The 19,999-nt window shown below is 36.0% G+C and overlaps 2 protein-coding genes across 2 annotated transcripts in view; one reads left to right on the top strand and one right to left on the bottom strand.

Annotated features, from left to right (window-relative positions):
* Positions 1-17,637, bottom strand: part of LOC105200954 (lysine-specific histone demethylase 1A) — a 130,424-nt gene extending 112,787 nt beyond the window's left edge. Inside the window, exons 1-10 of the mRNA XM_026130099.2 lie at positions 17,409-17,637; positions 16,623-16,839; positions 16,400-16,551; positions 16,181-16,342; positions 15,085-15,201; positions 14,826-15,002; positions 14,391-14,654; positions 13,975-14,112; positions 13,819-13,892; positions 13,586-13,734 (exon numbers count right to left, since the gene is read on the bottom strand). Of these exons, the coding sequence (XP_025985884.1) occupies positions 13,586-13,734; positions 13,819-13,892; positions 13,975-14,112; positions 14,391-14,654; positions 14,826-15,002; positions 15,085-15,201; positions 16,181-16,342; positions 16,400-16,551; positions 16,623-16,839; positions 17,409-17,432 (1,474 nt within the window). The 5' untranslated portion in view covers positions 17,433-17,637. The remainder of the gene's footprint in view (positions 1-13,585; positions 13,735-13,818; positions 13,893-13,974; positions 14,113-14,390; positions 14,655-14,825; positions 15,003-15,084; positions 15,202-16,180; positions 16,343-16,399; positions 16,552-16,622; positions 16,840-17,408) is intronic.
* A 365-nt stretch (positions 17,638-18,002) lies between these two features.
* On the top strand, positions 18,003-19,330 carry LOC105200955 (thialysine N-epsilon-acetyltransferase). The gene is made up of 5 exons (XM_026130096.2): positions 18,003-18,525; positions 18,598-18,688; positions 18,750-18,801; positions 18,874-19,076; positions 19,132-19,330. Exons 2-5 carry the CDS (start codon positions 18,623-18,625, stop codon positions 19,300-19,302), a joined length of 492 nt encoding a protein of 163 aa, XP_025985881.1. The 5' UTR covers positions 18,003-18,525; positions 18,598-18,622; the 3' UTR covers positions 19,303-19,330.
* Positions 19,331-19,999: the final 669 nt, after the last annotated feature.

Genomic DNA, 19,999 nt, shown 5'->3' with positions numbered 1-19,999 from the left:
ATTTACAAACATATACTTGAGAGTATAGTATTCTAATCTAAAGTTAAAAAAAATAGCTTATTTTTGAGAATTTTCTAAAAAAAATTGCTATAGATATTCTTCTAGATCTTTACACATTAATTTTTTTATATTTAGTAAATATTTACACATTTTTGTATGGCTAAATGTTAATTAGTCTTCTTTATGTTACACAAAAGCAAACACATTTTTCAAGTTGGCTGACAATTTCTCAGACACTATTGAAGCTATCGATTTCAACTTTTGCATTTATGTAAAATACATGTCTGTGTATCGCATAAACTAGATTAATGAAAAATATTGCAAATTATTGAAATAATGCAATTAAAAAAAAATTTTTAACAAAATCAATTGAATTTATATAAAAAAATAATTTATAGATATCACAACAATTCTAATTCATGCAAAAAAAGACACGTGCGTGTACTTTACGTATACGCACAAATTAAAGTTAGTAGCTTCAATATTATAAGAAAGAAAAAATTCTACAAAATTTTACGCCAAAATTCTACGCCAATGCTAGAATTGAAACACCTTTGTTAAATTTTAGTTAAATATATGTATCTAAGAAAAGATAAATATTTTTACAAAAACTTAAATGTTTTTTTTTAAATAAATATTTTTATGAAAAAAAGTAATACCTACAAATTTGTATTTTTAGTAGAACTTCGTAATTATTCGCAAAAATGTTTTTTGGTAGAGTAAGCTACTTAGAAATGTGTAGAATGTTGTAGTGTATTGTAGTTTAACGTAGATTTATCGAGAAATTTGTAAAAATTGCACAACAAAGATACAAAAATTTACAAAAATGTAAAAAAGTGTTCCAAATCTAGCATTTTCATGTAGATTTTCGTAGCGTTTCTTAAAGTGTAGAATTTTATAAAAATTTTTTTCTGTTAGTAGTTTCTGAGAAATATCAACCAACTTAAAAAATGTATTTTTTTTGTTTAAATTTACATAATATAAAAACTGATAAACATTTAGCTATTCCCGAAATTTGTAGATATTTAATAAACATGTACAATTAAATGTGAAAGAAAAAAATATGTGCAATGCATAAATTTCTTTTAAAAAATTCCCAAAAACTAAGCAAATTTTTTTGTACTTTAGACTAGAATGCTCCCTTAATACAATTCCTTCATCTTTCCTCGGTATACAGCTAATTTTATTTCTTACTGATAATGTCTTACTTTGTTGGATTTGTATTAATTATTAAAATAAGATTTTTTTGATAACGAATGATATCTGATATTTGACCTTACAATTTGATTTTAATAAGTGATTCGAATAAATGCCGCAATGTGCTATTTCCAGTGCTGAGTCAAGTTGCATACGCTTGAGACGAAAATTCTCACTTGTGTCGAATGTCGAATCGTATTTCTGTCGAAATTATCGAATCAAGGTTTACTATACCGAATGCGAGTTGAAACAATCGCATTGACGAGAAATTTTTAATTTGCATCAATATTGCAAGTTTTAGGATATTAAATTATCTTCATCGCTAAACTCGTGAGATCATAAATCGACATATTAACGGAAAGTCTAACAATCACGATATTGTTAACATATTATTTACATTAAAAAAGACCGTAATCAAATAATTCCCGAACTAGCGTGCATTGTTATTTGAAAGTGGATATAATGGTACTTTGTCAGAAAAATCTTTAATAGCCTTTGAATAGATGAGACTTCCTAGCAATTCTTTTCTGCGTAAAAGCAACCCTCTCTCACTCGACAATCGTTGTTATTATACATCAGTTCTCGGTACGGTTTGCACCAGGGTAATCGATCGTTCAGATAATAATAGTCATAGCGGAAAACGGTACGAAACACAGCTAATAATAACACGGGGGCCCTATGCGACGCCAATTTGAATAACGATCGAGAATTAGAGACGTGACGGGCGCGATGCATCCACAGCACGCGGCCCCGCAATCAAGGGTTAACAAGCCGACGCGCGTTCGTATGAAAATCGAATTCGGGATGAATAATTTACACGTAACTCGGGATATCGCACGCGTACATCGCGCCTCGAAGATCTCGCGCATAAATATTCGTTCCTCCCCTCGAGCTGGCGTACGGCGCTGGCGTACGGGTATAAGCGGCGATGACAGATCGGCGAGGCGCTTCGTACAAAGCGCGTAGAAATAATTCGTCCCCTCGTGACCCCTGAGTTACTTTCTCCTCACTCCTCACACGGCGTCACAGTACATCTATCCAGGACTTAACGCCTCCGCGTCAAGGAAATCCACCGGCGAATCCCGAGTCCGCGCGGAGGGAAACGTTCGTTCGTCCTTTCTGCGCGCCGCGCGCGTGTACTCGCATAGCTCCGTTATCTCCGCGAGCGCATCCGCTCTTCGCCTAACGAATAGACGAGCCCGCGTGAAAAACCCCGCCGATTACCTCACCGATCCCCCTAAAGTAAACGCACGCGCGTGTGCGTGCATGAGAACTTAATCCAAACGCGTTAAACGGACGGATCTTTGGAACTCGCGCGCGTCGGCGTGAAGGGCGACGCGAGCGAGTGAAAAAAAAAAAAAAATCGCACGTGTAACGCGCGACACGCGGCAATTTGTCACCTTCTCCGTTACGGTATTCGCTATTTATCATTTCGTCTATCTTTTACATCGTTAAGATACGCTGAAGCGCGGACGGTTATAAATCTCCGCGATCCTTATTAAGATTAGGCTATTCTCATAGAGAGTTATTGCGTGATACCGCTCACATTGTATACGTGAGCATAAAATTCCGTAAATAATATTACGACGTGAAGCACTATTATATTGACAGCTTGTTAAAACTACTCTTATAAATTATGAAACGCGAAAGGCGTAAAAGAATGGAGGATCACAGTGCATATATATCTTTTTTTTCTTATGAAATAACTGTGCGTGTTTTGCCCCTATAAGCGCTACAATATTATTTAATATTAATGAAAAGTAGTTACATGTCCACTCCTAATAACATATGACTATTATATGAGAAGTAAATAATATTATTTACTTCAATCGGAAATATTATAACTTTTAAATGTAAAGTTTTATAAAGTTTTATGTGTATTTTATACGTAATAATTCACATTAATTTTTTATCACAATAATGTTCGTAGAACACTTTCATAATATTTCACGAATATTATATAAAGCGGACATATAATATTAATACAATATTCCTATAATATTAAAATAATATTACAAATATTGAATAATATTCTCGAAATATTATTTCAATATCATTTTAAGTTTGAATAATATTCGTATAATATTCCAAGAATATAACAATACCTTTTAGTAAATTGTAAAACGCAAAAGATATAAAAGAATGAAGGATCACAGTACATGTACCTTTTTCTTTACGGAGAAATTACGCTTGTTTTGCAGTTTTATTTTAACCAAACAACTGCTAGTTTTAATATCACTTAACGACGGATAAACAAAAAAAAAGAAGAGGGCTTACGTAACAGCTAGAAGCGTACGAAGCGATCGTTAGGAAATTGGTATTATAAAAGACGGAATAGCAGAGTGGAAAGAAATTTCCTAGATGCTGGTATCGGAAGGCGCATCCATATTACCCTATTACTTTTACTAGATCGCTCTATCGAGAATAATTCCTTAAGAACGGTGCGGCATTTTTCCCGTTTCTCATCAAACGTTTATCTTGCCGTACGCCCGGCGGCATGAATATTTGTTGGCGGATGTATAATTTTGCATCCCAAATCAACAATTAATCGGCCTGGGAATGCTTTACGATATCATCCAATCCGCCGCAGTCTCCAGAGGCCTTCGCCTATCTACATCGTCGGTCTATATATCGTGATGCATTGCCTCATAGACGACGTAATTATAATCTAACTAGAAGCCTGAATATTTCACGGACGGACGGACGTACAATGTTGCATCTCAAATCGGCAAGTGCGCGATTAACGATAACGTCGAACCGGTACTTGTCCGATTCCAGCGTGCGTCACTTCGCATCTGGCTCCCGTCGCGTCGCAGCCGCTCGTAACGAACTGGAAGCATTAATATAATATGGACTTAGATATAGATGCATCTAGAACGGCCAATAAAAGTTGACCAACGTCAGCGGAATGTACACTAATTTCAATCTACCGTACGTTATTCGGTGCCAGCGCTAGCGCAGCAGGCGGAATGGCGAGCGCGCAAACGATCAGTTCTGTTACCGCAATTAGTCACCGTCGCATTTTCAGCGATATAGAGCAGGCGGAGCGGCGGCGAGACGAAGGCGTTCGGTATGCAAATAAAACTAAAATGAAGAATAGCGTACTGTCATGTTCACCGAGTTGTGAAAACCTTCGATCAGAAATAACGGAGATAACTAATTGCAATATACGTTTCTTCAAAGGCGCTTCGGGTTATTTAGTGAGCTGTCAACATCAGTCATCGATGTATTAATTCCGTAATTGCTTTATTATGGAATAAAAAGCGTAAAAAAAAAACGCGTTCGGCGTAATCTCTTGGTATGTTTTCAAACCACATTTTAATGCATGCCGGGAGATTATCGATTTTACGTGCGTGTGAAAATTAAAACAGCGCCTGGACGAACCGATATTTGATACACGGATGAAGCTCGATCGCTGATTTGCAGCGATCTCGCGACGCGACGGAGGCCAACGGCCGCTACAAGTCGGCGCTGACCTAATGCCGATATGTGCCACTGGACCATTTGTCTCCGCGGAACGAGGGCCCGGCGCTAAGCAATCGTTTCGTTGACGCTTCTGCCTCACGGGCGGTGCGGCCGTGAGGCGATAGCTGGGATGAGAAATCACGTTGATCATGCGGCGGACTGTATCCCAGATAGACTATATCGACAAGGTACCCTACCGCGTTGCCGACACGAGGGGCACTGTAAATGGTAAAGACACCGGCGTGGAGGGTAGAGGAGATCCGTGGACGTACGAGTGTGTGTGTGTGTGTGTGTGTGTGTGTGTGTGTGTGTGTGTGTGTGTGCGTGTGTGCGGGGTACCGCCGCGTGCACAGATAGGCCGAAAGTGGTCATGGGAAAGGTATCGGTGCGTTAAGGCCAAGACTGGATTCCGCGGGGCGAGGCCGGCTCGTTGGCGGGTAGGAGTGTACAAGGTCTTCGATACCTCGTAAATTACCACTTGGGACCCCCTGTACCCCTTCCGTCCGTCCATCCGTCCGTCCACCCGCCGTCCAGTTCTCGGCTCTCGGCTAATGTTAAGCTGCCTACGTTTTCGTTTCGTCGAGGGAAGACTCCGAGAGGAGATGTGGCCCCCTCTCGCCTCCCTCGATTCATCGGCACGTCTGCAATCCTAGACACTTTTTGCAAGTTGCAATTCTAGACATCCGCGACGTTAATATGAAAAAAATACGTAGAGTTTCAGTGGCACTTTTCATAGTTCCGGAGTTCCTTATAAAAGTAACGAAGAGTTCTGCAGTTTTACCCAGTTTTACCCCCCAAAAAAAACAATAATGAAAAAATTGCAGAACTCTTCGTTATTTTTATAAGAAACTCTGAAGTTATGAAAAGTGCCACTGGAACTCTATGTACTTTTTTTACATTAACAGAACGGTCTAAACAAATCCGAATAGTTTGCAATAATAGATTAATGATCGCAAAATTAATCACGTCAGATTTCATCTTTCTCGTGTATAAGAATTCTTAAATATTACAAATTAATACAAGAAGAACAAACACATCTTAAAACAAAAAAATTTTACTTAACGCAAAAAAATTATTTACTCAGTGGATCCCTAATAAATTATTTACTTGTAGTCAAGTTACAAATTTTTTAATTGAAATATTCATATAAATAAAATAAAGAAATAATTTTTAATCAAGTATTTTTTTTGCAGTTCTAGAAAATATTTACTGTTAAATTATTTTTATATTCAAGATAATCAGATTTTTTAAATCTAAGAAAATAATTTAATTAAGTCTGATAATATTATTAACTTATTTGTAAAATCATTATTTAAATGATAAAAATACTAAATTATACACTTAAGGTAATATGTCTATTTACTTAAAAATCAATATTTTTATTTAGATTTAATAAATTTTTCTATTTATTGAGTAATCAGTCAACATTTATTTAATGCTCATTTGTATCCTTTTTATAATTTTTAATTTTGTTATTCAATAATAAGCTAAACTGATCACAAATTGTAAGTTTTAAATACTGTTACTTAAAGAACAAACATATACTTGCATCAAAATACATGATTTTAAGAAAATATATTTTTTCATTAAAAAAATGTTTTCTCTCAGCGTACTTATTTAATACGTTTTCTTGTAAAACTGCAATATATTTTGATAAAAATTTTATACGAAATTAATGTTTCAGAGAGCTAACAGATGGAGGGATCAAGATGATCCACGCGTTCCAGGTCGCTTATCACGCAAGAAAGCACACTCAACCTACGTTTCTTAATATTATTCGTCGACGAGAGAAAAAAATTTGAAAGAAATTTTGCGTGATGCTCCCGTCGTACGTACAATATACGTGTCATCGCTTTCGCAATTTTAGCGGGGATTGCGCGCAACTGCGAGACAATATCGCGAATTCGCGCACTACTAAGCCGCATTTCGCTCCGAGTAGCTGGGATTTTTGCCGAGGTCGGACAAATCCGATCCGATTGGAATGTCAAGGAGCCCGTGCCGAGGCTTCAGAATCGCGATACCGCTGCTCTAAAGTGCATCCGCATGCAAAAAAAAAAATCCATCCGTAGCGCCGCGGCGCGGGCCGACCGGGGCGAATATTTGAGGAGGGGGAATGCATATTCAAGATCGTAACGATGCAATTTCGATGGCGCATACATAATGAGAGCCTCGAGAGCGGTGCGCCGCTCTTGCCCGGTTAATATCAACCTTTCTGCACAATGGTCCTATCACGAGGGGACTCGGAAGAAATTTCGACGTAACCGATGGCGGTTGCATTGTCATACCTCGAGCTTCGCTCAACAAAGACCGCCTGTGCAACGCGGCGTTGCTGCCGCCGTTGCTGCTGCGGCTGCTGCTGCTTCTGCTGGTTGCTGCACCAAGGGGAACGAACGAAAGTGTGGTATTGACGTCGAAAAAGGAAGAACAACGACATAATCTCGAATCATCATGCGAGATGAGTATCCGGCCGCGGCAGGGCCGCTCCGAGAAGCGTGATTTTACCTACTCGTTAAACGTTGAACGCTCCTCCTCGCTTCCGGTAAACCCCCGCGGTACCTTCGTGCGTGTGTACACGTGTGTGTGTGTGTGTGTGTGTGTGTGTGTGTGTGTGTGTGTGTGTGTGTGTGTGTGCGTGCGTGTGTGTGTGTATACGTGTATTTCGGATTGTTGATGCTAAATCGTCCACACGACTGTTAGCACGTATGCGCTCTATCCGCGAGACACAAGGACCGCCGGGAACAATAATAGTGCGCGGCGGTCTGTCGAAAGTTACTCGATTATACAGCTCAATTACGGTAGGCTCAATTACAATGTTATTACAGCTTAATGTAGAACACGGCCGCTAATGAATAGATATACATATAACGCGACTATTATAATGAGGGACCGCGTCATCCGTAATATATGCTACAAACGCTATTATATAAACATCAAAACCGTATTCCGTATCATCCGTGGTGTCATCAACATTTGTCTACTCTTCATACACTCAAAAAAATGGTCTTGCAAGTACAGCCACAATTTTTTATGTGCAAAAAAAACTAAGACAGATAAATGATTAGCAAATACTTATTGTGATATTGCATATGTTCGATTTATACTCTCCAAATCTAAATTAATACAATCTTATTGATTTATAGTGTTATGCTTATAACTGTGATCATCAGTGATTATTAATTGTCTTTCAGTGATTCTGCTTAAGAGAGGGATACTCAGGTATTATCAGGGTATTATCATTGAAGGGCAGTGCATATATCACTGATTGATACAGTTATGATTAAAGTATATTATTAGAATCAGGCTGTTCGCTGTCAATGAATAATACACCGACTCTGACTTAAAGTACTTAACCATCTATATAACAGAGACAAAATTTGTATTTGAATTGTTTATAAAATTTTATTAATAAATACACGAGACGATAAATTCGTTGATTTTTCAGTTCAGATAATCACTAATTACCAGTAGCATACTTGGCAGTAATCAGAATTATTCACTGACAATCAGTGATTATCCACTGAGTCAGATTTAGAGAGCAACTATAAAATTCATTTGATCACTATTTAAACGAAACGTTAGTTGATTTTAGCAAACGTTTCTCTCAGTGTAAAATAAGAAATGAATTTCGATGCTACTGACTCGTGCAATAAATTCCCTCTTTCTCCTTTCCTCCATTTCCTCCTTTTTATCTTTACTTTCTTCCCTTTTTCACTTTATTTTTCTTCTCCTCTTATCGCGGGATGCCGCAAAATCGCTTCGAGCCCCGATAAAAGCACGCCGGGTTATCCTCGCGTCAATTAGCGCGATCGCGCACCGGGGGGAATTTCGCCGTGTCCCCACGACGTACCCGGTTCGCGCCTCGAGGGAGCGTCATCGCCGGCATTACAGCCAAGTAATCTCCTTTATCGTGTCCCGATCCCGATTAATTTAAAAAAATGCACGCGTTAACGACGCGTACGGTATATCGCGAGCAACGGCACGCATTACGCGCGCGAGGAGATGCGCGGAGGCGCGAAAAGAAGAACTCGAGAGAAAGGAGGGGAAGGATGGCAAGCGGGACCGGACGCGACGGCCGGCTTCGCGAGATCCTGCGAAGGACATTCGCGTGCTTCGGGAACCCCACGCGCGGATGTTACCACTCCGGCTGTAACTCCTCTCTTGTAACAACGGAGGAGGAAGATCGCGGGCGGAGAGGAGGGAGGGAGGGCGGGGACCCCGCGCGCGTGAAGTCAGCTTTACGACAATATAATTTTGGAAGCGACACACGAACGGCGTGGAATGCGACGATCGGAGTCAACGAACGGCGTATAGAAGTCTTCGATACGTCGTAAATGGCCCCCCGTCCCTCCCCCCGACCCGTCGCTCCTGCATGATCTTACACGGACCTCTTCTCGCTTCGGAGGAAGCTTATATACAGGGTGTTTCGTGAACACCGCGACTTCGAGCTACGCGGGCGTGTCCCTCGAGAGAGACAAGTTGTTCGTGGATCCTCTTATCGCGCGGGCTTCGTTCGTCCTACGAGTGCAGAGTTATTTAATAAATTGAAAACGGCGAACGAAGGAGACGGGAAAGACCCTCTGCGCAATGACGCGTCAGATATAAATGATCGATCTCAGATGAGCTTTTCAAGATCTTTTCACTTGACGTTCAATTATCAAGGTACTACGATAATAAAATGAATAAAAGATCTGAAGAATTGCGAAAAGGGAGAGGGCGTCCAATAAAATTTTCGTTATGGAAGAACTGTTTTCCACGGGAAATCCACGGGAAAAGTTCGGCGGAAGAGAAGTTTACTCTGTGCATCGTCACGTGCCTGATATGTCGAGCTGTCTACGGGCATTGGAAAATCGATGTCAGATCCCAAAAACGCCGACGACGCGGTCTCTCGTTGCCGACAAACAGAGCTCGGTAACTCCACGTTTATATGGCTGATCGAGGAAACGGTGACGGAGGTCGAGGCGATACCACCGTGACGGCCGGCGTCTTCGGGATACATCCATAAATTTCGACGCGCCGAATATTCCCCGGGAATATAGCTTCGACTGCATAGGTCGGATCAATAACCGCATAAAGTACGGGAAGAAAGAGCGCAGCGGCACGTATTCGCAGTATTCGGTCTCGGAGCGCGAACGTGCGTGGACTGGGAAGAAGCCCACGGAGATCGGGGTAAAATAGAACCTCGAGATCACGTCGCTATGTTTTTCCTCGTGCAACAGGAGCAACGGCGGCGTGAGCCAGCCTTACGCACTTTTTTGTTCCGTCTTAACTTCGCGCCGTTCACGCGGATATGATCAAAAGTGCATGTGAAATTGTTGCCGAACATTTCCGCGGTACGTGACGGCGAGTGGTCAAGGGAGAGACAATGTGAGAAAAGAATTCGCTCAATCGCATCAATCAGACATCCTTTTTTTTCAGAGAAGAAAGATTCTTCTGAAAGATTGTAATAAATTCTCGATAATTTTTTTCCTTTTTTTGTGATCCGTAATCATAAATTCGCATCGTCGTGCACTGTCCTCGAATTGTTAAAAAAAATATACAGCAAATATTATTCATGTTTATTATATTTAAAAAATGAGTGTTTCAATGGTATTTTAAGGATGTATATATGGCATTTCTCAAAACATTAAAAAAATTGTGAAAAAATTACAGATTGTTTTACAATACATTTGAAAGTAGTAAAAAAAGTTGACGATAATTTTCTATCTGGATAAAAAATTATTTCAATAAGAAGTAAACAGGTGCTTCAATGTAATTAATAACAAAAAAATCTGAATTTGTTATTTAAGTACTTAAAATATTCAAAATAATTTATGTAAAGTTTCATTGCGACGCAAAAGTCAGCTCTGTAAAATAAACAGAATTTATTTATTTATTTTACAAAATAACTAAACAATCACAATAAAACTTTGCACACATCTCAAATATTTAAAGTACTTACACAAAAAAATTGAGATTTTTCTTTAAAATTGTAACAAATAATTTAAGTTTTAATAACAAACTATAAAAATGTTATTAAATTAAAATATAATTTTATTAACACAACTTTTATATATATATAGTTTACTTAAAGTGTTAATATTAAACACATTTCCAAATTTTATTTACTTTGCAGGGACTGTATGTCCGAGGCATTTTTAAAGAGACGATTTGCAAAGAGTCAATATCACTAATCTTTCATACACTTTATTAAATTTCGATCGTTCTGACGTAGAAGCGAAGGAGCGGCTGCTCTTTCCTAGATAAGGTACCAAAGAATAGACCGGTGCGATGTGTACCGGAGCGAAAGGGATGGAACCGTAAAAATTGGAACGGGAGAAACGTCCCGTAAAGTATTGTTTTACTTTCGGTGCGTTTCCCGATAAAATCGCGACCAACCCGTCGGCGGGTCTCGTTTGAAACCGAGAAGAAACTGATGGTCCGTAAAAAGCGCGCCGCGAACGGTCCACCTCGGTCCCCATCCCGATTATATCGGGTAGGTCGGTGCTCGCGCCCGAAGCGCTGCCAAAGGGACTGCTTCAGAAACGAGGAGAAAGAGAGAGCAGGAAAAAAAAGAGAGCCCTATTGTCGTGCTTAATTTAGCGTTAAATTGTTTACATCTCATTAATCGCACACGGTGGACAACAACGGTGGGATCCGCTGCAGCAAGAGAGATCGTCATGATCATCGATGCACGTCAGTCATGGGGAGCTGTAACCCACGTTCCCGCTGGACATCGGGTTGTCCGTTGCCACGCTCCCGATTCTCGCACGGTCACAAAAGCATCCGCTTATGCTCCGCAATTCCGCGCTCGATCCAATCGGAACAGATTTACTTTCCGATTAGGAGACGTAAATAAAATAATGAGCTAATTATTCTATACACTATTCCTGCTTCAGAGCCATATGCGTACTTGATACCGTAACTATCTTGCTTCAATCTATTCCATTTGCTAAACGATTAGTGAAATAAAAATCAACTGAAGAATAGACAATTATTATAATACGTACATGGAAAGAACGATTTTGTTAAAATATTTAAAAATTTCGATATAAATCCAAAAATAATTTTGTTAGATCAAAATAATTATGAAGGATGTTCAAGCATGGATTAACAATGCCGTAAAAAGTTTTGACATTTTATGGCAATAAGCTTGGACGTCCGACATAATTATTTTATGTCGTGACAAAAAATTATTCAGATCTGTATCCAGCTAAATTTTTAGATACTTAAGCAAAATTGTTTTTTCCTTGTATATATCTGATTCTCGTTCCTAAGCAGGAGTCGCAATCAAAGAATTTATTTTAAATAAAATTCATTAAAAATAAAACTTATTTAAGTTCAACTAAATCAACTCGAAACAAAAAAATATATATAATAGATTTTAGAAACTTATTTAGAATGTCTCTGGAATCTATTTTATATTTTTTTATTTTTAATAAGTCAATTTAATTTTTCTTAAATAAATTTTATTTTAAATAAGTTCTAAATAAGTATTTCTTCTCATTATTCTTAAATCAGATTGTACTTTGTTTCTCTTTGATTTTATGTTGCGCACTCACAAAAACATATACATCTGCAAGTGTATATATGACGTATGCGAGTGTATTGAGCTCGTGGGTTCGCTAAGCTCAAATAACTGTGCAGATCGGTCATCCTGGGAATCGGAACAGATCTCTCTCCTCGTCATATATGCCCCATTTCACGTCGATGGGACGACTTTGGCTTGATGCTCGGAACAACGTCCACTTGCCCCGACCGATTCGTTGAGATTGCAACGCGGTAGTGACACAGTTAAGCCGCGTTACTGCGGGAACGATATCGGCTAGTTTCGATTGCACACTGAGTACCGCGTAGGTCGTTAAGGAGATAGTCGGATTTCCGCCGTGAATATTACGCTAATCTTCTTAGTTTAGTCCGCGGAAAACAGAATTTTTTGTGAGAACAACACAAACAAATATTTCAAAAATTACTAAAAAATAAAAGACAATACAACGAATATATACTAGGAAAAATTATTAAAAAAAAATTTTTTTTATCTTCTCACGCAAGTTTCGAGTACATAACGTTTTCAAAATCAATAAAATATTTAAGCCAATTGTCTCTTACGAAAATAGTATAAATTCATATCAAATTCCAATTTTATAACTTTCTACGTACTTATGTATGTTAAAATACATAATAAAACGTAAAATTTGATTAATATCGCTAGATCTAGTATGGTGTGTAATAAAGAATATGAACGTACATGCATGTCTTGATAAATACATCTCATAAAATTAAAATACTTGGCAACGATTTATTTGCCGATATAAAGCGCAAAAATACCCGTTTACATCGGCGGTCGTAAAATATTTTTAACGGCGTGGCTTTTCTGTCGCCGCTTTAGTAAGCTCGTAAGGGTTTACGGGCTATGATCATAGTATAATTTCACATAATGAGAACTCTCGGTACTCGATCGGACGGGGGATACGGCGACTATCTACACGGAATCTCATGCTATCGGCTTTCAATAAGGTTGATAAAGTCAACTATAGGGAGATGCGAGGAGCGAGAGTATCAAACGCCTATAAAAGAGATGCAACTTGCGAATAATTCACTCATTATCTGCACCATCTCCTTTCTACTTCAGCAATTTCCAGAAAACGTCGGAAGGCTTGGACGTACGTGTTTTAGCCAAACACGGGTATATCGCGAATCTAATTTTGTAGGATCCCTTATGTTTCGATCCCCATGATAACACTAATTAAATACCCCGCGATTAATTAATTTGTTAATTTTAGTTTTTGTTAAATTGATACTGTGCACAAATATTTGTGTAACGTGCACATTGACAAAAGAAAAATGATTATGGCAGAAAATAATACAATCACACATGCAATTTTGTATACAATTGAGTTGTTCTAGTTTTGAAAACCCTATTTATATATGCAATAAGTGAACTCACCCGTTAGATGACTTCCAGTAAACTCGAAATCGTCGTCTTGATCCCAGTGCTTCAAACTCAAGTTTGATAAGGATGTTGCGTTGGCAAACTCTAAGTTTGCAAAATGCCAATCTAAAATCTGCCGATCTTTGGACGATAAGTAGACGTCACTGTATTCAAGAGAAAAGAAATTTATAACAAGTGATAATACATAACGCTGATAATTGTGTATAAAATATAAAATGTATATTTACCTAGGAGGTGATGCCTCCAGTTCTTGTAATTTTGCTTCGATTTCTTTTTGCTGATCTGATAATTGATCCCACTCCTGAAGAATAAAACAAATGAACATGTCACACATCTTATTTATAATTTTGTCATAAAAATGTATCATTCAATAAAATATGTACCTTGCAAGCATTATGAAGATCGCGCAGTTTAGATCGGAGCACAAATTCCTGCGTAATATCTCGAGTTTGTGACTTACTTTCTGTCATTTCCTTGTACTGCTTATTCAATTCCATCAAACGATCCATAATAGAGATCATCTACAACATAAATTAATCATTATTTAATAAATTGTATGGATGTGTGGCTCCGTGTGAGAGCGACAGATTCATAAGTGACAGGTCGCGAATTCGAAATCATACATCCTGTATATACAAATTTTTTAATTCGTAACCTTTAATAAAAGTCACAAAGATACTCTTTAAATTTAGGTAACGTATGAGCTGAAACTCTCATCCGCTCAGATTACTACTAATTGTATACATTTTTAAAAAATAAATGTTTCATTAAATATTTTATAAAAGTTTTCAATACGTACTCTATGCTGATTAGTGATTAATCGTCCTTGCAACGAAAGTACAGAACGTAAATGCGCTACTTGACGCTGCTTCACACCTTGTTCTTGTAAACGAATTACCCATTCTAATGCTTGACCTAAGGATACTGGACGCGTATTACTACCTTGTCCTCCAGATCCTGCACTATTTACGTAATTAAAATCTAATTGATGCGAAAGATAAGAGGTCGCCTCCAGTAATCTATTGAATTCTCGTTCAACCATTTCGTCTTTATCTTTAGGAACCTGCAAATAAAAATATACTGCTTTTAAACTTTATAATATGTGATTCAAGCATAATTATAAAATAATTTCATTGTTAAAGAAATTATGATAACAATTGTATCAAATTTAATAATGTACAGGAATAAAATCTCGTGTATATTTCATTATTTTATTTAAATATTTTAAATGTACCGTTTGGCCGTCACTTTCATACAACGGACACTTTTGTCGTATCTTATGAAGCTCCATATTAATTTGTTTACTAAGAGTCGTTACAGGATTTCCACCTAGACCAGTGACCACCATAGCTCCCAAATCCGCAATATAATTTGATTTACGAAACGTAGCAATTCGCCCACCAACACGATCCTAAAACATAAATTAATAACAATTAGAGAAAGAAAAATTAATCCAAGAATAGACTAAAGCAATACAGTTGCTAACAACTTACTCTAGCTTCCAACACAACTACTTCTAAACCAAATTGTTGCATTTGTTGAGCTGCTGCTAATCCAGCAATACCAGCTCCTATTACAATAACTTTACCTAATTTTTTGCTTGGCAAGGGCTGTAACAAACAAATTATTTATTTCACTAGTGACAAGTAATACATGTACGTATAATACACACAAATTTCAACATCGATATTTAAGATATCGCATAGTGCCATGTAGGAACAAAGAATTTATAATTAATAAGTCCTGGGTTTAATCCTTTGTCTCAAGGATTTTAATTTAGTAATCTGTATAAAGCAAATCTTTGGCAGTATCTTTGGCCTTCTAGACTAGGGAATTAGACAATGGCAGTAATCCAATCCTGTGAAAAATTGAAACTCATTCAAGTTCACTCAAATAAGCTTTAATATTTACTGAGTCACATACTAAAAATGACGTAAAAATTAGTTTGCTTAGGGCTTGCAAAAAAAGGTAAAAAGCTTTGTGTCGGTATGAACAAATGCTAATAATATTTTCCAGTAAGAGCAGAACAGGAAAGGACAGATATTTTAATGGACAGATTTTACAAGCAGAATTTACTAATATGTACAGAATTAACAATTAAAGCAAAACATATAAAAAAAAATAGAATAAAAAGTGAAAAATAAAATAAGTAAGTTAAGGCTCTAAATAAATAAATCATAAAAATATGGTAATATGAATAACAACCAGTGCTAGAATATTATGTGTTTTATTAAATTTATTCTATACTAAATCTATAAAAAATAAATTAATCATATTAACTAATATAATTTTGGTTATTGTTGTTTTGTTATATATGTTGTTTTGTAGACAATAAATTTATTTATACGATTATCTGGTGTCAGCTTTTATCGCCGTTATTGTACTCTCATAAAAATTAACTGTAAAATTCATAAATTGTGAGAAAGGTTAAGGTCTAATTTGGGTTGTGAAACCATAAAATTAGGATGAGATATAATATTAAAATTGGGGATGATGAACAGTACTGTTTCTCTAGTAAAAGATTAGTCCGATTAATTAAGTGTATTAAATAAATACTAAAAGTTTATATACATATAACTTTTAAATTACCTTAAGACGTTTAAAAACTCCAAAATTTATGAAACCATGCCGCTCTAAAAAGGCATGAATCCTACGAGCGAGTACTGTATCACTATTATAAGGTGATTCAATTTGCGGTAGTGCATTTTCAATGATTAACTGTTGTTTTGCATTTTCCAGCCAAATTTGCAGCTAAAATTCAATCATATTAGACAAGAAACAATAAGATAGATTAGCTTAAATACTCACAAGTCTATTCCTAATATGTAAGAACACTTTTTGTGTTTGCGGAGGTCCACCAGAGATGTCAGGAAAGCAAGCAGCTTCGGTAGACGTCAATTTATCAAATGGAAGACGACTTTGAAAGGCTGCACCTTCCAGACCATTTAACAATTCCTTCACTAGATATATTAATACAAAATTAATATTCCTATTAACATTACAAAATAAATAACTCATTTGTAAGATTCACCATGTGGATCTTCATGATCGCTATCTTGATCATCCTCCTCCTTGACTTCGGTTTTTGAAACAGAAGGAACAGATGCTGTAGATTCAGATTCCTTTTTCACCTCCATAGATGTTTTCTTCTCAGGTGTTACAAGACCAGTTTTAGATTTCTCCGAAGTATCCGAGGCATTTTCATCCTCCATCTGATTATATTTTTCCTCCATTTCTCTGTACTCCACCTGTGATCAAATTATTGTATTAAATATGCATTTCATAAATAACAAACATTATATAAAGAAAGCTCAGACATAAAAAAATTTGTTTAAAAATAAAGTAACAAATATAACTGCAAGTTGCTACATGATAGCAATTAAACATACTAATATTACTAAGATCCATTTACACTACTGTAGCTTAACTTTAAACTTGGTTTAACTTATTACACAATTAAAATCAAGAGGTCAACAGTTAGAAACAAAATTTTAGTATTCAATAATAATTCTTGTGTGATTTTATATAGATTTTCTAATTTTTTAAACTATGTGCCATTACTTTAAAATCCCACAAGTGTATACGCAACCAAAATGTACTTTCTCATTCATGAAAAAGAAAAAAAAACATAATGTTTATGAATAACTATAAAATAAACCAGACAAGACACATTCATTTTATTTATTATTACATGAAAGATGAAACATAAGCCGTCAATAATTTATCTTTAGGATCGGCGTTAATTGCGTTTAACCACAAACATCGTGAATGTTATCTTTGGATGAATCTTAATGAGGAAAATGCAAAAGATGCTCACCTTCGCTCTTTTTCTGCGACTCATGTCGTGCTAATTGTTTAATCCCGGGTAATTATTTAATATTGGTCCGAAGTGATCGTGGTGAAAGAATCGACAACTCACGAGTTTGTTTTGATGCTTGAAACAGCCGGCACGTATATAAACCCAAGAGCGCCCGTCTCACTGAAATAACACTGGAACGCAGCGCCGTTAAAAAGCCCTGTGGAGGCTCGACACATTTAACGAGTGAGCATCTGCAGATAAGTAGAAAACGACACTAACTACACACATGCCATACACAAAAACACAGGATCACTTCAGCCATGAAAAGAAAAACAGTTTATTATTAGATCAAGACGCAAAATTCTCTTCTCTTTATATTTGATTGATCATAGCATCTGATATATTTTATAGTAACATAAAATTATTGATTTCTTTATTATAATAAATATGAACTGTGGATAATACTGCTGATCAAGTTAATTGTCAAATAAAGTTACAATATTTAAACAATAATCAATGGGTAGAAGATTCAAATCTTATCGAAAATAAAATATATTTCATATTTTTTTATATTTAATAATTTTATCAATTACTTAATACTCTTAAGGTCAAATATAAACAAGTCACTTATTAACAATTTTGATTATTTTTTTCTAAATTAAGTTAACCAATTTATATCTCATGTTGCTTGTATTTTAACTACTCGAAAAAGATTAATGCAAACGTAGCATGAACAATACATAAATAATTCAGAGACGAAATCTTGAAATTTAGAGCATAACCTTAATTTCAATTTCGTGAAAAATTACGAAAATTAAAAGAAAGTTTATATTGGTAATAATGTCATTAAAATCAACTCAAAACCAAATTTGAAAACGTTGTAAATTCAGCTTTAAGATGAAGCTTTTCATCTATAAAAGACCGGCTTAAATCGCCTAAAAGATATCATAAAGATGTCTTTCTATGTCGATCTATGCCATAAGTGTCAGTTTAATTAATAATACTGATCTCGTTGGATTGTCAGCAAACTAACCTATGTGAAGTCAAAAAGACAGTTGATCTTGTTGAAGTATTTAAAAAATTGTGAAACCACACTCGGTGGGTTTTTTGACGCAACTGCTCAAGAAATTATCAGGTTTGCTTTCTTCCATCTATATCTATTCTTAACACTTTTGTGACATATTTATATTTATTGCAACATTTATAGCCAGAACCTATACTCACTCTTGATAATGTCTGAAATAATTGTACGAAAAGCTAAACGTGAAGACTGTGAAGCCATAAGAATGCTCATACAGGTAATTTTTGTTAATAATCTGAAATATTGACTAATAAAAATATATACATTATTTTGGACAGGAATTGGCAGACTATGAGAAGATGCCCGATGGACCACAAATTGATTATAAGAGTGAGATTTAAGTGTCTCTATGTTATATTGTGAGGTGTGTATATCCAAAATATTTTATGATAAAAATTTTAGCTTTAGAGAGAGATGGCTTTGATGGACAACCATTATATTTTTGTAACGTGGCAACATGTGACAAGAAAGTCATTGGGTATACACTCTCTTATTACACGTATTCCACATGGTGTGGAAAGGCTATGTATCTGGAGGACATCTATGTGACACCAGACTTTCGAGGGAAGCATGTTGGCATCAAGCTCTTGAAAACCGTCGCAAAGGTATATTCAGTTATAAAATTATATATATGTATGCCTGATTGTGAAATATTTGCAGGAAGCAATTGAGAATGATTGTCACAAACTGGATTTTGTGGTTCTCAATTGGAATCCAGCACAAGAATTTTATAAAATATATGGAGCCAACGATATGACAACTAAGGAAAAGTGGCACTGTTATCGTTTCAATGAACAAGAATTGAAGAAATTAGCATCCAATTGTGAATAATAAAAGTGTTTTAATTAATTAATAGCAAGAAAATTATTTTATTATTAAATATATATATATATATATATATATATATATATATAGTAGGTTTTAATAAACACTTTACTGCAGGAGTGACTAAATGTGTGTGTACATGTATACACACATACAAGGTGAATCTTAGAGTTGCAGTCGATAATGTCATTTCTTGTGGCAAAATATTGGGATAACCATCCTGTATATTTATGTATATGCGTATTATATACATTTCTAATATATATTAAACACATATTAAAGTTAATAAAAGTTCAATATAGAATTTTTTGTATAAATTGTATTATATAAAATGGGTATAAACAAAATTGTTTTTATTTTTGAGCAATGCATCTTATTAAATAATCTTAAAATATAAGATTAAATAAAGATTATTTTATATACAAATATTAAATGTACTCCAGCGTTATTAAAAAAAGTATACATAATTTTTTTCAGTCAAATATATCTACATCTTTTTGGTTTCGATTTTTAATTTATTATATTTCATCCAAGCTGTGTCTCTCTGTCCGAGATCTTTGACAAATTTCTAGCATCGTGAATAGATGATCAGTATCAGCAGAGAAGCCTGAGAGTGGCCATGCCCACAGTTGCTGATACGATTTTTCCGAAACAATCTCTACAATGTAGATATGTAAGACATACTATAATCGTTTGCGATGCT

Source organism: Solenopsis invicta, chromosome 8, assembly GCF_016802725.1.
Source record: "Solenopsis invicta isolate M01_SB chromosome 8, UNIL_Sinv_3.0, whole genome shotgun sequence".
NCBI classification, from domain to species: Eukaryota; Metazoa; Arthropoda; class Insecta; order Hymenoptera; family Formicidae; genus Solenopsis; species Solenopsis invicta.
Note: the sequence above shows the minus strand (reverse complement) of the source record. Positions and strands in the feature narration are given on the sequence as shown.

Excerpts from the sequence above, each read along its gene's own strand:
- LOC105200955 (XM_026130096.2), top strand. The coding sequence starts at position 18,623 with ATGTCTGAAATAATTGTACGAAAAGCTAAACGTGAAGACTGTGAAGCC. Across the intron at positions 18,689-18,749 it reads CCATAAGAATGCTCATACAG|GAATTGGCAGACTATGAGAA; the intron begins GTAATTTTTGTT and ends TATTTTGGACAG. Across the intron at positions 19,077-19,131 it reads TCTTGAAAACCGTCGCAAAG|GAAGCAATTGAGAATGATTG; the intron begins GTATATTCAGTT and ends AAATATTTGCAG.